At 39.9% G+C, this 14,756-nt stretch overlaps 1 protein-coding gene across 1 annotated transcript in view; it reads left to right on the top strand.

Moving 5' to 3' along the window:
• Positions 1–711: 711 nt before the first annotated feature.
• The window catches only part of macrod2 (mono-ADP ribosylhydrolase 2), a 430,410-nt gene continuing 416,365 nt past the window's right edge, over positions 712–14,756 (top strand). The window contains exons 1-3 of the mRNA XM_030070312.1: positions 712–910; positions 4,966–5,067; positions 8,583–8,765. Of these exons, the coding sequence (XP_029926172.1) occupies positions 874–910; positions 4,966–5,067; positions 8,583–8,765 (322 nt within the window). The 5' untranslated portion in view covers positions 712–873. The remainder of the gene's footprint in view (positions 911–4,965; positions 5,068–8,582; positions 8,766–14,756) is intronic.

Raw genomic sequence — 14,756 nt, 5'->3', positions numbered from 1 at the left:
AAGGGGTGCTACATCTTTGTGCACAGCATCATATTTACTGTGGGCTTCTCCTCTTTAAGAATAATAGGGCATTTCATATTCATGGCCAGGATGTGTCTTTATCTTTTGAGTTATTACTTTGTTCTCCTGGGCTATTTTAAAAATAGTACATGGTTTTTAATGATAGGAATAGTCCGAGGTATTAAAGTATAATATAAGTAGGTTAGAAGTATCACGATATCAGGGCTTTATGAATTACAGTAGCTGCACCCCTTAACCCCATCACATGAACTGGGCAGATTAATTCGTGAGGTGGGCCTAGTACTATTAAATTACTCAAAACTGCACAGTGCATTTTTTGCTGCAGGGGGGATTAAAATCCATAACAAACCATGCAAACCATATTGTGCACAATTCATCAGATAAAAAAAAGTATCTAATTCCCAGTGAAAACTTCTGAGCATTTTTTTTCTTGCAGTGACTCAAAGTATAGACTCTTTAAGATGTGCTCCATGCTGTGTGCAGTGCACCCGAGTGGCCCGGCGTTGCTAGCCTACCACATCACACGCCAAGGAGGTGAACCGTCTGGAGCAACCTACCCTGTCTCGGGAAGGCGCGGGGCTTGCCTGACTGACAACTGAGCTCACCCAATCGCGCGTCGACTTCCTCGTTTTCCGAAACCAATCGCACGCCCTCAATTCGTACACATAATTTACGGCGCAATCACTGTAGGTTGCGGGGACTGAGGTCCATAGAAATTTGACAGCTTCACAGGTGAGACATCGTCCAGAAGCTGTTTCACTTTCCATTTCAGTTTTCCGGACCACATTCGCTGTGAGCCTGGGGTTGCCACAGTCAAAAAACAGCCACTCGAAGACCAATCATTCCGGCAGCATGAGCAAAAAGAAAAAGGACTGGAAGACTGAGAAAGGTAAGGCTTGTTTTGGGGGGTAAATATAATCTGGAGGCTATCAGCATCTCCATGGCAGACAGCATGAGCCTTATCCATTCCACGAGCTTGACAGCCACTCTTCCTGTCTTTCCCGCGTTGCTGCTACACTGTAACTTCTCATCGTGACAATCCGCCAATCCGATATGGTGACTGTACAGATGTTGCACTGATGTTGCGCCTGTTTGGTAGCCGTTGATACATGTTTGACATTCGCAGCAACACTGTCACACACAGTGCCTCTTCCCTGGTTATTAGCTTACACTAAGCCCTCTTCCTGCTGTTTAAGAGAGTCCTTATTTTCCTTGTGAGACAGGCAGTGAGATGTTCCACCTCACAGCTGTGTGTGATGCATCAGCATTAGCCCACTGAGTTGCAAATAACCTACTGCTCTGTAACTAAATAAAGTCGCATGGCTATAACCAGACAGCACTCACAGCACAGGATTACATAAGGGAAACGGGGTGGTTACTAGATTAAACATGGACACTTATCATTCATGGCCAAAAAAAAAATATACATGGTCTCTGTTTGCATCACAAGAACATGTTGATAGTTCCTTATAATGGCACCAGGTGTTGTTGCTTACTTAATTGGTTTTGTGGTGCTTAAGTGGTTTTGGTCTTAAAAACAACGTCAGAGACCACACAGCACAGAGCAGTGCAGTTAATTATTAACATCAGCCAAACCTTAACCTCAGTGTGTTTACAAACAAAAAAGTTTTTCTTGAGATGCACAGCACTACTATTGGTCCAGGAATTTGGTGCTAAGTGCTAAACCTGCATAATTCAGCTTAGTCTGAAGTAAACCCCTGGTCGATAATAGTCAGATGCATAACACTGACCTCTGTTTTCAAGTAAGAAAGTGGCTGCACTGCTAGCCCTAGCAATTGCAACAAGGTTGTTTGCAGTTATCTTGATATTGTTCTGGTCGTTGTTATTCGTCTGGCCTGCAAATACTGCAGATAAGTCCAATGCCATGTCATCAAGCCCGGTGCTTCATGACTCGGTTTGCGTCTGGGAATTTTTTTTTTTAGACTGTTCAGTGAAAACCTTGGAGTAAAGGTAATAATTAATCTTAGCCAGCCATTTCCCAATTGAGCAGGTAGCAGCATGGAAGGAACATCAAAGTAAATCAGATTTCATATTCCAAGCATATTCCCCCTCCAGCTCAAATTGCTTTGAGAGAGGATTACGGAAAAATCACGAAATGTGAGAGAAATTCTGAGACAGAAGGACGAATTTAATGGGTAACTCTGTTATATTTTGAATGTGATGATTTGTCAGAAAATTGCCATTTGGCCAGGAGTTGTCTTGGCTAGGTGTAACGTATAGTTACCATTCATTCATTTATTTTCCATATCTGCTTACTCCTCTGTTACATTTACCACTGAAGGTCCTGTGGCAAAGTCAAGCTACAATGTGCATATTTTTAGCAGAGTCTAGTCTGAATTCTGAAAACTTTCTGAAAACAAAACAAATGAAGCAAAAACTAAACAGGTAGAGAGGAAATATAATATCATTTAAGGGACTATGTAAGATGAGGGGCAGAAAAATAGTTTCTCATTTGTTTTGCCAGACAATGTGAGGTCTGACATTAGTAGACTTCCAGTGATCCAGTCTATATACCTGTAGATATTTATATAAAATGAGCGACATTTTTAACCAATCCTGTTCTCATGGCAACTATGCTAGCCTTTGGGATTCTAAAACACCTATAAGTTACACAGAGTGATGATCCGTTGCAGTATAGCCCAAAAGAAAACTGCTGTGTAAGGACCAAACACTGCCTTTTATTCATCCATGTAAAATAAAAGCAGCCTTGGGAATGACAGGGTAGGGCAACGGGGAGCAAATGTACAGAGGGGTAGAACTTATATCTTCTTTACTGCCAAAATACCTTTAACAAAAGTCTGAGCTACTGTAGGACACTGCCCGAGGATGACCTGAGGGAGCTCATGTTTCTCCTCAAAATACAGGCAACCACTACTGCCTCAATATTTTAGGCTCGGCCTTATGTAAGAGGCATGCCTCATAACTCATAGTCCCTTTCAAAAAATTATTGTTGAGCTGAAATACAATAGGGTATTATTGCATGCACCTTGTCAAGCCCCAAACCTCAAAATTATCTGTGGTGGGGAGGGGATACAAATCTTGTAAAATATGGTGCAAATGATGTTGTGCTTTTTGTCAAATCACATCCATTCATTTAAGATACATTTTACACAGGGACACATTATAACTGACGAAATTCCTCACTATGTGCACAGGGTTATTTATGAAGTGCGGATTTCAAGGAGAAGCAAATAATCAGGATGAGTCTTGTTTACACGAACGGCCCAGTATGGTCAGACCAAACAGTGGCAAGTTGAGGTGCTTTGGCTGGCAGTGAAGATGAACATGAGGACAAAGGCGTCGAGCAGCAGCTGTGCAGTGCGCCAATGTCAGCCAGTTAAATCGTAGTTTGTTTTTTTAACTAAATTAAGAGATTTTCCAAGAACCAAACAGCACACTGCACTGCAAACAACCCAGGAATCAGTTACTTATAGCTTATACATAGATTCGTATAATATAGTCCATATGAGAAAGTCACTTTTCCTTTGTAGTTTTACCACAGATGCAATAACCCTCTCTGATAGTTGCTCACTCATTGTAATGCTACGTGATGGTGCGTACAAATCAGTTCAGTTGTGTCACTAACTTTATTTATTCCCATGTTGCGCTGGGTTGTTAATCAGTGGCAAGATGAGGGACTCCGGCTGGCAGGAGGGATGAGCATCAGGACACAACCAGTGAGGACTGCAGGGTCAGAGGAGGAGTAGCAATGCAGAGCCACAGCAAGATAGGATGAACTGTGAAGGCTGCAGGGTGCAGTGATGGTTTGGGGGCAGGGTGGTGTCATGCACTGGCTCTCAGCTGAACTCCACGGAGACTGAAGAGGATGCAAGTTTTGATATGAACCAAATACTACACCAGCCAATGTCAGCAATTAAGACATCTTCTACCAGAGAATAGCAACTGATGAGTCAAATCAGCTGGTTTTGTGCTTGGTTGGAATGAAAACTATAGGCCAGAACTATATGGTAAAAAGTCGTGTTGCAACAATTATGATATGATTCACAATTTTGGGGGGGTAATTTTTGCATCATGAATTTCATGTAGACTGAAAAAACTATTAAAATGGTAAAGGTGATGATGATTTATGCTGGGGTCTGTACCAAACAAACATGTTTTCCTACATCTTGCAAATATGATTTGTACACGGTGCTACAGAGCATCTCTGTAGCACCATGATACTTCATTTGTAATGGTGCTTAACGTTTGGTTACATTTCATCTAAAAAAAATGGAGCAAATTCATGCCAGCCCTTATGAAAACTTGCATTGTTTTGGGTCTCCATAGCACATAGCTGAGGGCCGCAGTGTAGGGTGTAAGGAGAGTGCCGTTCAACCAGAGCACCAGGGTTCAAGCCCCTGGGCTGGCGAGCATCCACCCGACAGAAATGTGCTCAAGCAAGACGCTGAATCCCAGCCTCCTCCAGGGGCGCTGTTCCTGTGGCTCTGACCTTCTGTGCAGGAGGGGCAAGCCAAAAGAGAATTTTAATGCTGGAATCAATAAATATCACATTATTCAGAAAGAAAAGGTAGAGAGCCGGGGAAGAGGATAGAACCGACAATGAAAGCAGAGGCAGAGGAGGGGTGGAGCAGGAGAGATGAGGAGGACATGGCATCAGTGTAATTGCAGAGCCAGGGGAGGAGTCCAGTTGGTGGATCCGTGATGGCTGCAGAGCAATATGGGTGCTCAACAGGTAATCTAAATGATGGGCACAGGGAGGCAGTTTGGTCTGGCATGCAAAAACAAAAAAAAAAAAGAAGAGAAGAACCAAACATTTAGTCAGTCAAAAGTTTACGGCTTTTGCAGAAAATTAACACTTGTCACTGACTATGCCATTGCCAGGTATCTTCCAGGTATCTGCGTCTTTTCTTCTTTCACAGCATAGGGACCAGATTTTATTCTTACACTGTCTGTCTTCCACAGAGAGACTGCTCCGTCTAGATCGGGAGGAGAGACGCAAGGAGTATCGTCGCCATGATTTCATATCTCTGGACAACATTCCCACCTGGAGAGAGGAGAGCAAATGTAAGAGAGACAGTTCATTGTCAAAGTCACTGTCCTTCTGTTTGTATGGATGAAGCTGATAAAGTGGCAAATTACACGTAATAACTTAACATTTTAAAATGATGTTTTAGGCAGTTAGTGATACGTTACAGCAAACCAATAGAAAGGAGCTCAAGGGTCAGAGCCAGAGCCTTTGTACCTCAAGTGTTAAAGTAAGACAAAAGTACTAGGAGGGACCACTAAACAATGCTTACATTATTATAGTTTCCTTATATATTATACCTTAATTATACCTTGGAAGGTAGACGATTTCTGCAGTTACTCTGAAATAAGACAGTGATGAGAGGTGAGGAGGTACAGATGTGTGCTAGGACAACATCATAAACCCAAATCTCTAGAAAAACACAGTCACTATTAACCATTCCGTATTAATAAATTTGATCCTAAAGATTTGACGACTGTGGATGTGAATGAATTCATAGCGATTAAAATCTCATTGATTTTTTTGTTTCTTGACCCAATTTCTATTTATTATTTGTCAGAAATACATGATCTAGCTTCAATTATATATGAAAGTCGTTAGTGGTATTATGTTGATCTTTCACAAGTTCACTCACAGGACATGACATTTTATTTTGGTTTAGGTATATTCAATAAATGTGCTGTTTATTATTTATTTATTTATTTATTTATTTATACAAAATACTGGTAATGGTAAAAACAGTAATTTCCAAATTCAAAGCATTGATAGAGGAGTCTTATATGAGAAATAAATTTTAAAAAGTGATATTAATCTCCATAAATGTGTCATTTGGATGTTTGCGAGATAAACTAGGTCATGAGCTGTTCCTTCACTTGCATCCAGCAGAAGCAGATGAAATTCATTAACCTGTCCATTATACTGAAATTAAACGAGGCTTCTTGGCCAATAGATTAGCCTAAATTGTGTTGGTGAATTTATCTTGGTGGGTAAGATACAATGTAGGAATCACATCTAATCTGATTACTGTAGGAGGTAAGCCTATTTCAAGCTGAAATAGGCCTAAACCACAGTCATACCACAATCTCACCAGTACACAGGATTTGAGGTGCAGTACCTCTAGGGTTTTCTTGTGCTTTTAAAGTAGATGGAGCCCTTTTGTAGATATTTGATTTGGATGTTAGAGGAATGGGGGTTGGTGATGCTTACCAAAAAAAAAAAAAAAAAAAAAAAAAAATCGAGGCTGTGTTGTATTTCACTCAGACACATAGCCTAAACCAAATCCAATTTATTAAATTTAAAGGCACGTACTGTTTTAAAGGGGACATGCAATATCAATAGGAAAATCCCATTCCAGTGACAAAAATTTGGCAGCCCAGGAACTGGCAATGGAAACGGCTGACTTTAATACTTTGGATGTAATGCAGCAAGCATGCAGGCCAAATTTGAACACAAATAAAGTCCTCAAAGTATGAACTGAAGGATGTGCTTACTCAGCTCAGTCAACTGTCAATCAAAGCCTGACTGTCAAAGTCGGCCATGAATTGATCCATGGGGAAAAGATCAAAATCTCTTTTCAAAAATGTGTCTTTCAAGCTTGGTTCTCATGAAAATCCTTTATCTGATAGTGTGGGGCAATGTTGGGAAAGTTTTAAAAGTAATTAGTTACTTCATTATTTAACATAAAAAGTAACAAATGAGATTACAGTTACTCTTTACGGTGTAAGTTGTTGCAATACTCTTGTATTATCCATGTCAAAATCATGCCTGTGCTCCAAGACAAAGATCTAGCAGATTTACCTTGCTTTTCCCCTAAACTAGAAGCATATTGTCTGCATTAGATGCATTAGAATTTTTACTTTTTTCTACTTTTTAAAAAACATATGAAACGAAACAATTTGAAAGAAAAATAAAATTAATTAAAAGTGTCTAGTAATGGATAAAAGGACTGGAAAACGAACTTATTATGTTACCACAGAAAAACACATAAGGGACAAACTGGCCCATGCTGTAGTGAGCCTGCTCACAACAGCTGTATAACATAGTTCATGGTAATGACAGCACATGTGACACTAGACATTAGACCTTCAAGGATTTTTTTTTAATGTTTGCATTCACACAAACAGGAATGCTTAAGTGATGTAAGCCGGCGGTGAGAATACATCTTCATTTCTGTGTGGTTAATATATAAACATCGTTTTTGTGCATGATACTACAAAATCGGTTTGTATTTGCTCCATCGCATATAGGCTCAATTAAGCCTGGATTCAACTGTCCATTTCTCTCTGTTTGTTCCATTTTTAAAGCCTAACGCTAATTGCTGTGATGTACACTACTATTACAGAGGTTTTTTAAAAATGGCAGTTGCCGGCTGCATTAATTCGTTCAACCAATCAATGTGCACTCATGTCGCTCTAGGTTCCTCTTCTTCTCTGAAGTACCTTCCCTTTAGTAGGAGCTAAAAAAAAAAACCCTCAAAACGTATTTCTAAGAACTGCAATTGAGTTCCAGTTCCTGCAGTGCATAAACAAAAAAAGGGTGTCATTCCTTTTTAGAGTCCCTGTAGTTTGAAAGTGCCTATTGATATGTTTAGAGAAAAGCCAACACAGGCCACCTTAATGAAGTGAAGTGGTATAACATCTTGTTTCAGAGAGCCTAGTTGATCAGAAGGCAGTTGTGATCTATTACTCAACATTAAATTACATACAACATAGGAGATCAACCGTTTGTATGACAAATGGTGCAGCTTAAACTGTTATAAAAGTTAGGATGCTGTGTTAGGTGGCTGATGTATCATCGCTCTGCACCAAGCACTTCTGCAAGTTCAAAGTTCTCTGGTGATTCTCAGATCTTGGGTCTATTCTTCAAGGAAATACAGCCTAGTTAGCAGTCATGTTTGGGCTGCTTATAGCTTGTTCATCCAGTTTTTATATTGGAAAAAAAATCTGTTACCCACATTGTTACTGTATTCTTTGTAGAGGTGTTTTTGAATCTTGCTGTTTATTGTTACATTGTTCACAAAAGGAAAAAAAAAATTGCACAACAGACTTATTTAGTAGTGTATACATAAGCAATTCAATGTGTGAAAACACTACTGACACTGCAGTGTTATCTTTAATGGGAGATTTTATTTTTGAATCTTAAAATTACCTCCACAGAGCTGAGACACATAACACAGTGGGATAATGGATAAATTGATTCTAAATGGCTTGATCTCAACGTTAAATTGAGGTGTGATTCACAGTCATTCCATTCCTTAGATGGCTTTCCTCGCACCCGTATTTACAATACAATATAATGTGTCCCATGATACAACCACAGGAGTATTCTTTTATGCCATCATTTTTGACTAGTTTTAACATTTCAGAATCATTCACATCTTAAACTTGCTTTGTATTCATTCAAAGGGACAGCTGGAAAGCACATTTTACTCTTGTACATCACACTCACAAAATCTGTGTACTTTTTTTTTATACAGCACTTTTACACCTCATTGTGTACTTTCTTCATGAATTAATGCTTGTATAGTTAATTTATGTGATACTTTACATTACAGTGAATGACAAAGAGGAGGGAAAGGAGCTGACAGGAGGAGGAGGAGGAGGAGGAGGAGGAGGAGGAGAAGGAGGAGGCGGCGGAGGAGAAGGAGGAGGCGGAGGAGGAGGAGGAGTGAGTGACAAAGTATCTCTCTACAAAGGAGACATCACCATCTTGGAGGTGGATGCTATAGTAAATGCTGGTAAGGACACTGCCCCTGAACTGATGGAGCTGCGGGTTGCTCCTCAGTGCTTGCAGTACTTAAATTGTGTGTGGCTGCCCTCTAGTGTTACAGTTGGGAAAGTGCAGGTTCTTGGGCCTGGAATCAGAGGGTGCACAAGTGATTGTGTAATTCACTGAATGAATGAATTAAATGTAAATGGGATATTTTTTATATCATTGATCAGTCTTGCCTCTATTTTACACGGTGGCATTCAAGCTTATTTCCTGACTTTTGTCAATACTTTGCTTAATTAACTCTCAAATTTGTCTGCAACCCTAGTGCGTTCCCCTACTTTGTGCAAGTATTGCACATGCTTAATAATTTAATTGATTTAGAACCAGTTTATGGTGCCCCTGTTCATATTTCCTCTTTCATTAATGCTGCATGAGTATGTTACAATGATTAATGGTCACATAACAAATGCTGCTGATGGGGAAAACATGTGAACACTTTGTCTTGCTGTAGGAAAGACACTTGTTCTGAAAAAGTGGAATAATTACCCAGAGGTGATATAGAGGCAGGAGGGATTAGTAGAAATGCCTTTTTCAGAGATTTGCGCTACTGTTATGTAATTTTCTGGAGGCTGCGCACAACCTACGCACATAGTCAGAGGTGCTGAAAGATTGGTTACCTGTTGCTGCTGCTGCTGCTGCTGCTGCTTAAGACTGTTTTGCATTCATGGGTTTGATTGTCCTACATCATAACTGGATAGCAACAGTCTATTGCCAAGGTCTACTCCTGCTTTCTACTTTCTACTTTGTTGTCATGTTGCACAGATTGTGCTTCATATCTTGTCTGTCCCTCTGCACCATCCGTCACACAGGGTATTACAGTCTACTAAGGAAGGTGTATATTCTCTGACAGACATGTGCCATAACATGTATAATGGACAGGGGCAAAAACTGCAATGTTTAGTCGGATAAAGTTAATTAGTGTAATCCACCATGTAAATAGCTATTCTGATGAAAGGATGACATGACATGACATAAATCATCAGCCCCATTTAAAATATGAATATGTAGCTTAATAGACACCAAATACACACCTAAATGGCATGTGTGTGGTTTTATCAAAGTTTGATCTTTACTAATGTAGTTCGTATCATGCACTTGTTTGTTGTATGCATTGCATGCTGTTTAAATGTACTAAACTGTATTTAAATAGAGATAATGTCATACTTCTTCATTTGGCCAGTGTTTACCAGTCAGTGAAATCACTTACTGGTATTACAGCGTAGACGGAGCGGAGCATATGATGAAGTCTTTCGATGCTCTAGAAATATCATGTAGGTCAACCCTCTGTTATCACTGATCTACATTAATTCATCATGCTCTGTAGTCATATCCTAATTACACTAATCAAGGTGAGTATATAGGATAAATGGAACTATGCTTATTTTAAATGCAAGCCACCTCTGCTTTGTTTTGTGATTTAAGTGGCTGTGAAAGAAAACTAAGCAATCTGTGCTTAATGAATGGCATTTATTATTAATAAACATTTTGGGTTTTATATCAGAGTGATTAATAGTATTTTAGCAGTGGCAGTCCTCTTTAGCAGTGGATGGTGACAGACGTCTAGGTCCTGATTGAGCTACGTGTTGGCCGGGGACCAGTACATTCTGTTTAGCAGGCTGACAGGAGGTCTGGAGGGGTGAAGGAATTGCTGACTCCTTCATGATTTCCAGAACGTCTCCTCCCCTTTTGCGTTTGCCACACTGTTAGTCTTTTCTTACTCTAGGACCAATTGTCTTTGTACAGGTGGTTGGACTGATAAGAAAATAGTGGTGGACTTTCCAGTCCATTTTTATTCACCATCTCTGACAGCAACTGCTCAACAATGGCCATGTGTTGTGAATGTGAATGCAATGAGCAAGGCAAAACTAGGACATGTTTTTTTTGTTGCTCGGGTAACAAGAAATGCAGAAAGTTTCAATCCATCTATTGCAGTGTGACAGTGCACTTTGCCCTAGTGTTCATTATGTAGCTGCAAGGGCTTTTTATTTGTGGCTTCCCAACATAATTAGAATAGATTCCTCATATATGATAATTGATATTTATTGATTAAACAATTGCAAAATAAGTGTGAAAAACAATCTCTCCATTGAATCAGGCTGAACAATGGTGTGATATGCTCTGGCTGAAATGGCTCGCATCCAAATGTTAGTGAGTAACACCGGTCTGTGCTGTAAACAGTTTCATTGCACAAACAATATGAATGCAGATAAGATCTTTGGATGGTTTAGTCAGACTTCTTGCCTTTCATCTGTTCACCCTTTCCAATCAACTTCCTGCAGCATTTCCATTTTCTCATGGCACTTGTCTTTTTGGCAAGACGTGAGTGGACTGCCGTGTGTGACACTTTGAACACCTCTTTGAGCAGTCAGAGGTATTAGTTTAAAGCTAAGTAAACTGTCAGAATGTCTCTTTTCTCCCACATGAGTCAAACAGTACAGCACAGGGTTAGTTAATATGCAAAATCATATGCAAAGGTGAAGGTTGATGTCAGTTTAAATTGTGGGGGAACTTTATAGATGAATAAATGAAATATTCTTTACAGATTTAGTCATCCCAATGATTGTTATCAGCACAGCGTACTTTCTGCATTTACATACGGGTGTTGAAGCTTCTCCTTGACCCTATATGTGTTCAACAGAGATTTAACTGCAGGAGATTAAACTGCCACTACAGGAGCAGTTTGTCAGGATAATTTTATTCCTGTGCACCGCTTGATAGAAGACAGGCAATCTACACTTGTGTCAGGTACTCTGGTCCCACAGTACATTTTTTTGCAATGACAAATAGTTCCTTCTTAGCAAGAGAAAAGTAGAATGAGTTTTCTTTACTTTTATTAAAAAATACTGCTTAATATATATGGTGTGTGGGAGATGGTTTTCGGTAAGTGCTGAAAGCTTTGACAAAGTCTGATATTGTACAGGTGAAGTGTCTCACCCCCGACTAGCTGACCTGAATTTACCCTTTCGTGACCTGCACGTTGACTGTAAGTGTCAGGTGAAATCCTCATATCCTTAAAATGTCAAATTTTTAGGAACTCAGAAAAATAGAGTGGTTTCCAGCTTGACCGCATGCATTTTTGCGTTCATCCAATGTGGGTTTGACAGAGTTTCACTGGCCCAAAGCCCATAGATTTTTTTTCTCAGTTCATTTAAGTGAACTTAAAAAAGAGAAATGACACCATGTGAAATTGTGGCAGGAAAAAAAATCATTATCTGATTGACTAACAATGCAAAATCTAGTCTTTGCAATTTTAGGGAACAAAGCCCAGCTTAGCACTGTTGTTATGGTGGCTGGCTATAGCTTCTAGAGGATGTCAAGTTGCTTTATGCCCTCCATTAAAGTTTAATTATTAGGCTCATTGGGTTTTTAATTCTTCCTTAATTCTGTTTGGACGGAGGTTGGATGGGAGGTGCTGAAACTGTCACCTGGGTGAGAGCCTGGAGAGAGCGGGACAGGAGGGGCTGCGGTGACAATCAGTTCACTGCAGGAGTGGAGGGCAGGATGGACGCAATGTGACAAGGTGGCTTGGGTTGCACCATCCGGCTCAGGCAGATGGCACATCCCAGCCCTGCTGTTTGAAACCAGCCCCCCCTCCGTGTGGGTCGACCATCTTCCTCCATCAACTGTTGCTAGACCCACACTCTCTCTGTGTGACCCTCTTCCTTCTGTTGTTAAGGCAAGAGAGAGAAAGGGATTTGTGTATACAGGGATTTATATGACAGCTTTCCCAATAATGTATCTCATTTTTCAGTCAGCTCACTGTCTGGTTAACTTGTTATAGCCTCAAGAGTGCAGACAAGGCCGTTTTGTCTTTGCTATTGATCCTCTGAGTTTAAGTGGAAGTCCAGACTCTGTCCAGACTCTTATGCAGGATACATCGTTTCTCTTTTTTATGTGATCTCTGGTATGCTCAGTATGCAGGTGGAGATGCCTGGTTGTGTAATTTTGAGAAATACCAGGCAATTTCACTGATTGCTAATCCGCCGAATTTAGTAGGCTATGTCTTTGGATTTGGCATCAGACAATAATGAGACGGAAAGAGGGGACCACTACAGATAATCAAGACGTGGCTTCATGTTAAATTGCAGGGCCCCACTGAAAGATGAAAGGATCCTCAAGCGGGATTTAGGCTTAATACATGTCATTAATGTTGCTTTTACATTTCAAACACAAGATAATGTCTTCCATTTTTCTCCTTGTCTTTTACATGGTGTTCATGTGAGTGACATCAGCCCTCTCACATCACAATGAGGTCGTAAAGATGGCGGTGTGAAGTGGAGAGGACTTTTTTTTTTTTTTTTTTACAATGATGACTGTGGTAATTATGCACAGGGGTTGACTCCTAATCCATTACCCGCTGTAAACCTTTCCCATCTTTCTGTATTAGATCATTTTTTACAGGAGCCAATTTAGTGTGCACAGGGAATCTGGTTATGAACGCTATAAAGAACCCGAAGGGGTTGAGATGAGTGCTCGAAAGGCAATTGGTATTCAGTTGTATGGAGCCACTTCTACTGCAGCTATCACAGGTTTGATGAGAGCAGTGACCCTCGGAGGGCAGAATAGCATGATCCAGTGAAGACTGACTTTTATAAGTTTTTGATATGTAGTTGATTCAGCCAGCATTTGCCTGAGGGGTTGCTCAGTACACGAGCAGCAATGTTTACCTTCATGGTCGTTGAAGCATAACATACGGTACAGAGAGCTACATGCTCTGCTGTTGCCAGTATTGAATATGACATTATCCTGCCGTCTGAGCAAGCAGAAATGCAATAGTGGGACAATTTTTTCAGTGCTGTTTTTTTTGTGGGTGATAACAGTCGGCATGAGACAAAAACTCATAACATAATTAACACAGGCAGTCAGAGTGCACAAAATTAGTTTTGAAATTGTATATTTCAATTTTTTGAATTGTTTCATGGGAAAAAAACAAACAAACAAACAACCTCTTGTCACTGTCATTTATTATCAGTATGAATGACAGCAGCCCTAATTGACTTGGAATTGGTACTTTCTCTGTAGTGGTATCAATTGATAAAAGCTAAAATTATATTAAAAATAAAATAGGAGATTTAAAGAATAAAAGAAGAATAAAAATAGAATCCTCCCCAATGCAATTCATTGTTACAGAAAACAACAAACAAGCAGAAAGGCTGAGCTGTGTATTATCAGTGGATTTATCACATTATATTGAAGGAGGAATACTTTTTTGTGTCTCTGAGGGTTAGTTTCTCTCAGAGGTAGGGGAGGTAAGTGGTAGTGGTCAGGGGTTCATCCTTTCCCCTTATTGAAGGCCCTAGTGGTTGTAGCAGTACAGCAGCAGTGCTGCATAATGGTGTGTAATGTCCAGAGAATATTATATGCTTCTCTGAGTCAGAAGCCTTAATGGAGAGCACTGCCTTATTTATTACAAGATGACTCTCTGAGTGCCTGGGTAATATTTTAGCCCGCAAAGCAGAGGGCTTTTCAGAATGAAAAGTAGATGTGACGTTTTTACTCTCTATATGAGCTCCTGGTCTGTAGACAGGCTCAAAAAAGACAGACTCTTCATCTTCACTCTCTCCAACTTTAGGGTGCTTTTAAAGATCTGGCAGTAATGTATGACATCATTTTCTGTTTTTCTGCAATGTGAAAGCTAGTACTGTCTTGTGAAATACATTTATTGTCCAAATCTTTACTTTATTACATATTCATACGATATTGTCTGGATACTACAAAGCTGTTAAGAATCTAGACATTTTTAGCTGTTATTGCATCATCTGATACGTTTTCTCACTACTGAGTCTGTACGGACTAACTCCATACTTTGGTATGATGTGCCCAAGTGAAATTTCCAATTCACTTTTTACTTTTTCATACCTCTCAGTGATTCATAAAGTCTATCCATCTGGTTTGAATCTTGTAAGCATTGACTCTCTATTATTTCTGACAGGCCATGCGCTTGCTGCACAACGCT

The sequence above is a fragment of the Myripristis murdjan genome, chromosome 15 (assembly GCF_902150065.1).
Source record: "Myripristis murdjan chromosome 15, fMyrMur1.1, whole genome shotgun sequence".
Lineage (NCBI taxonomy): Eukaryota > Metazoa > Chordata > Actinopteri > Holocentriformes > Holocentridae > Myripristis > Myripristis murdjan.
The sequence above is the reverse complement of the archived record's forward strand: the minus strand, read 5'-3'. Positions and strand labels throughout refer to the sequence as shown.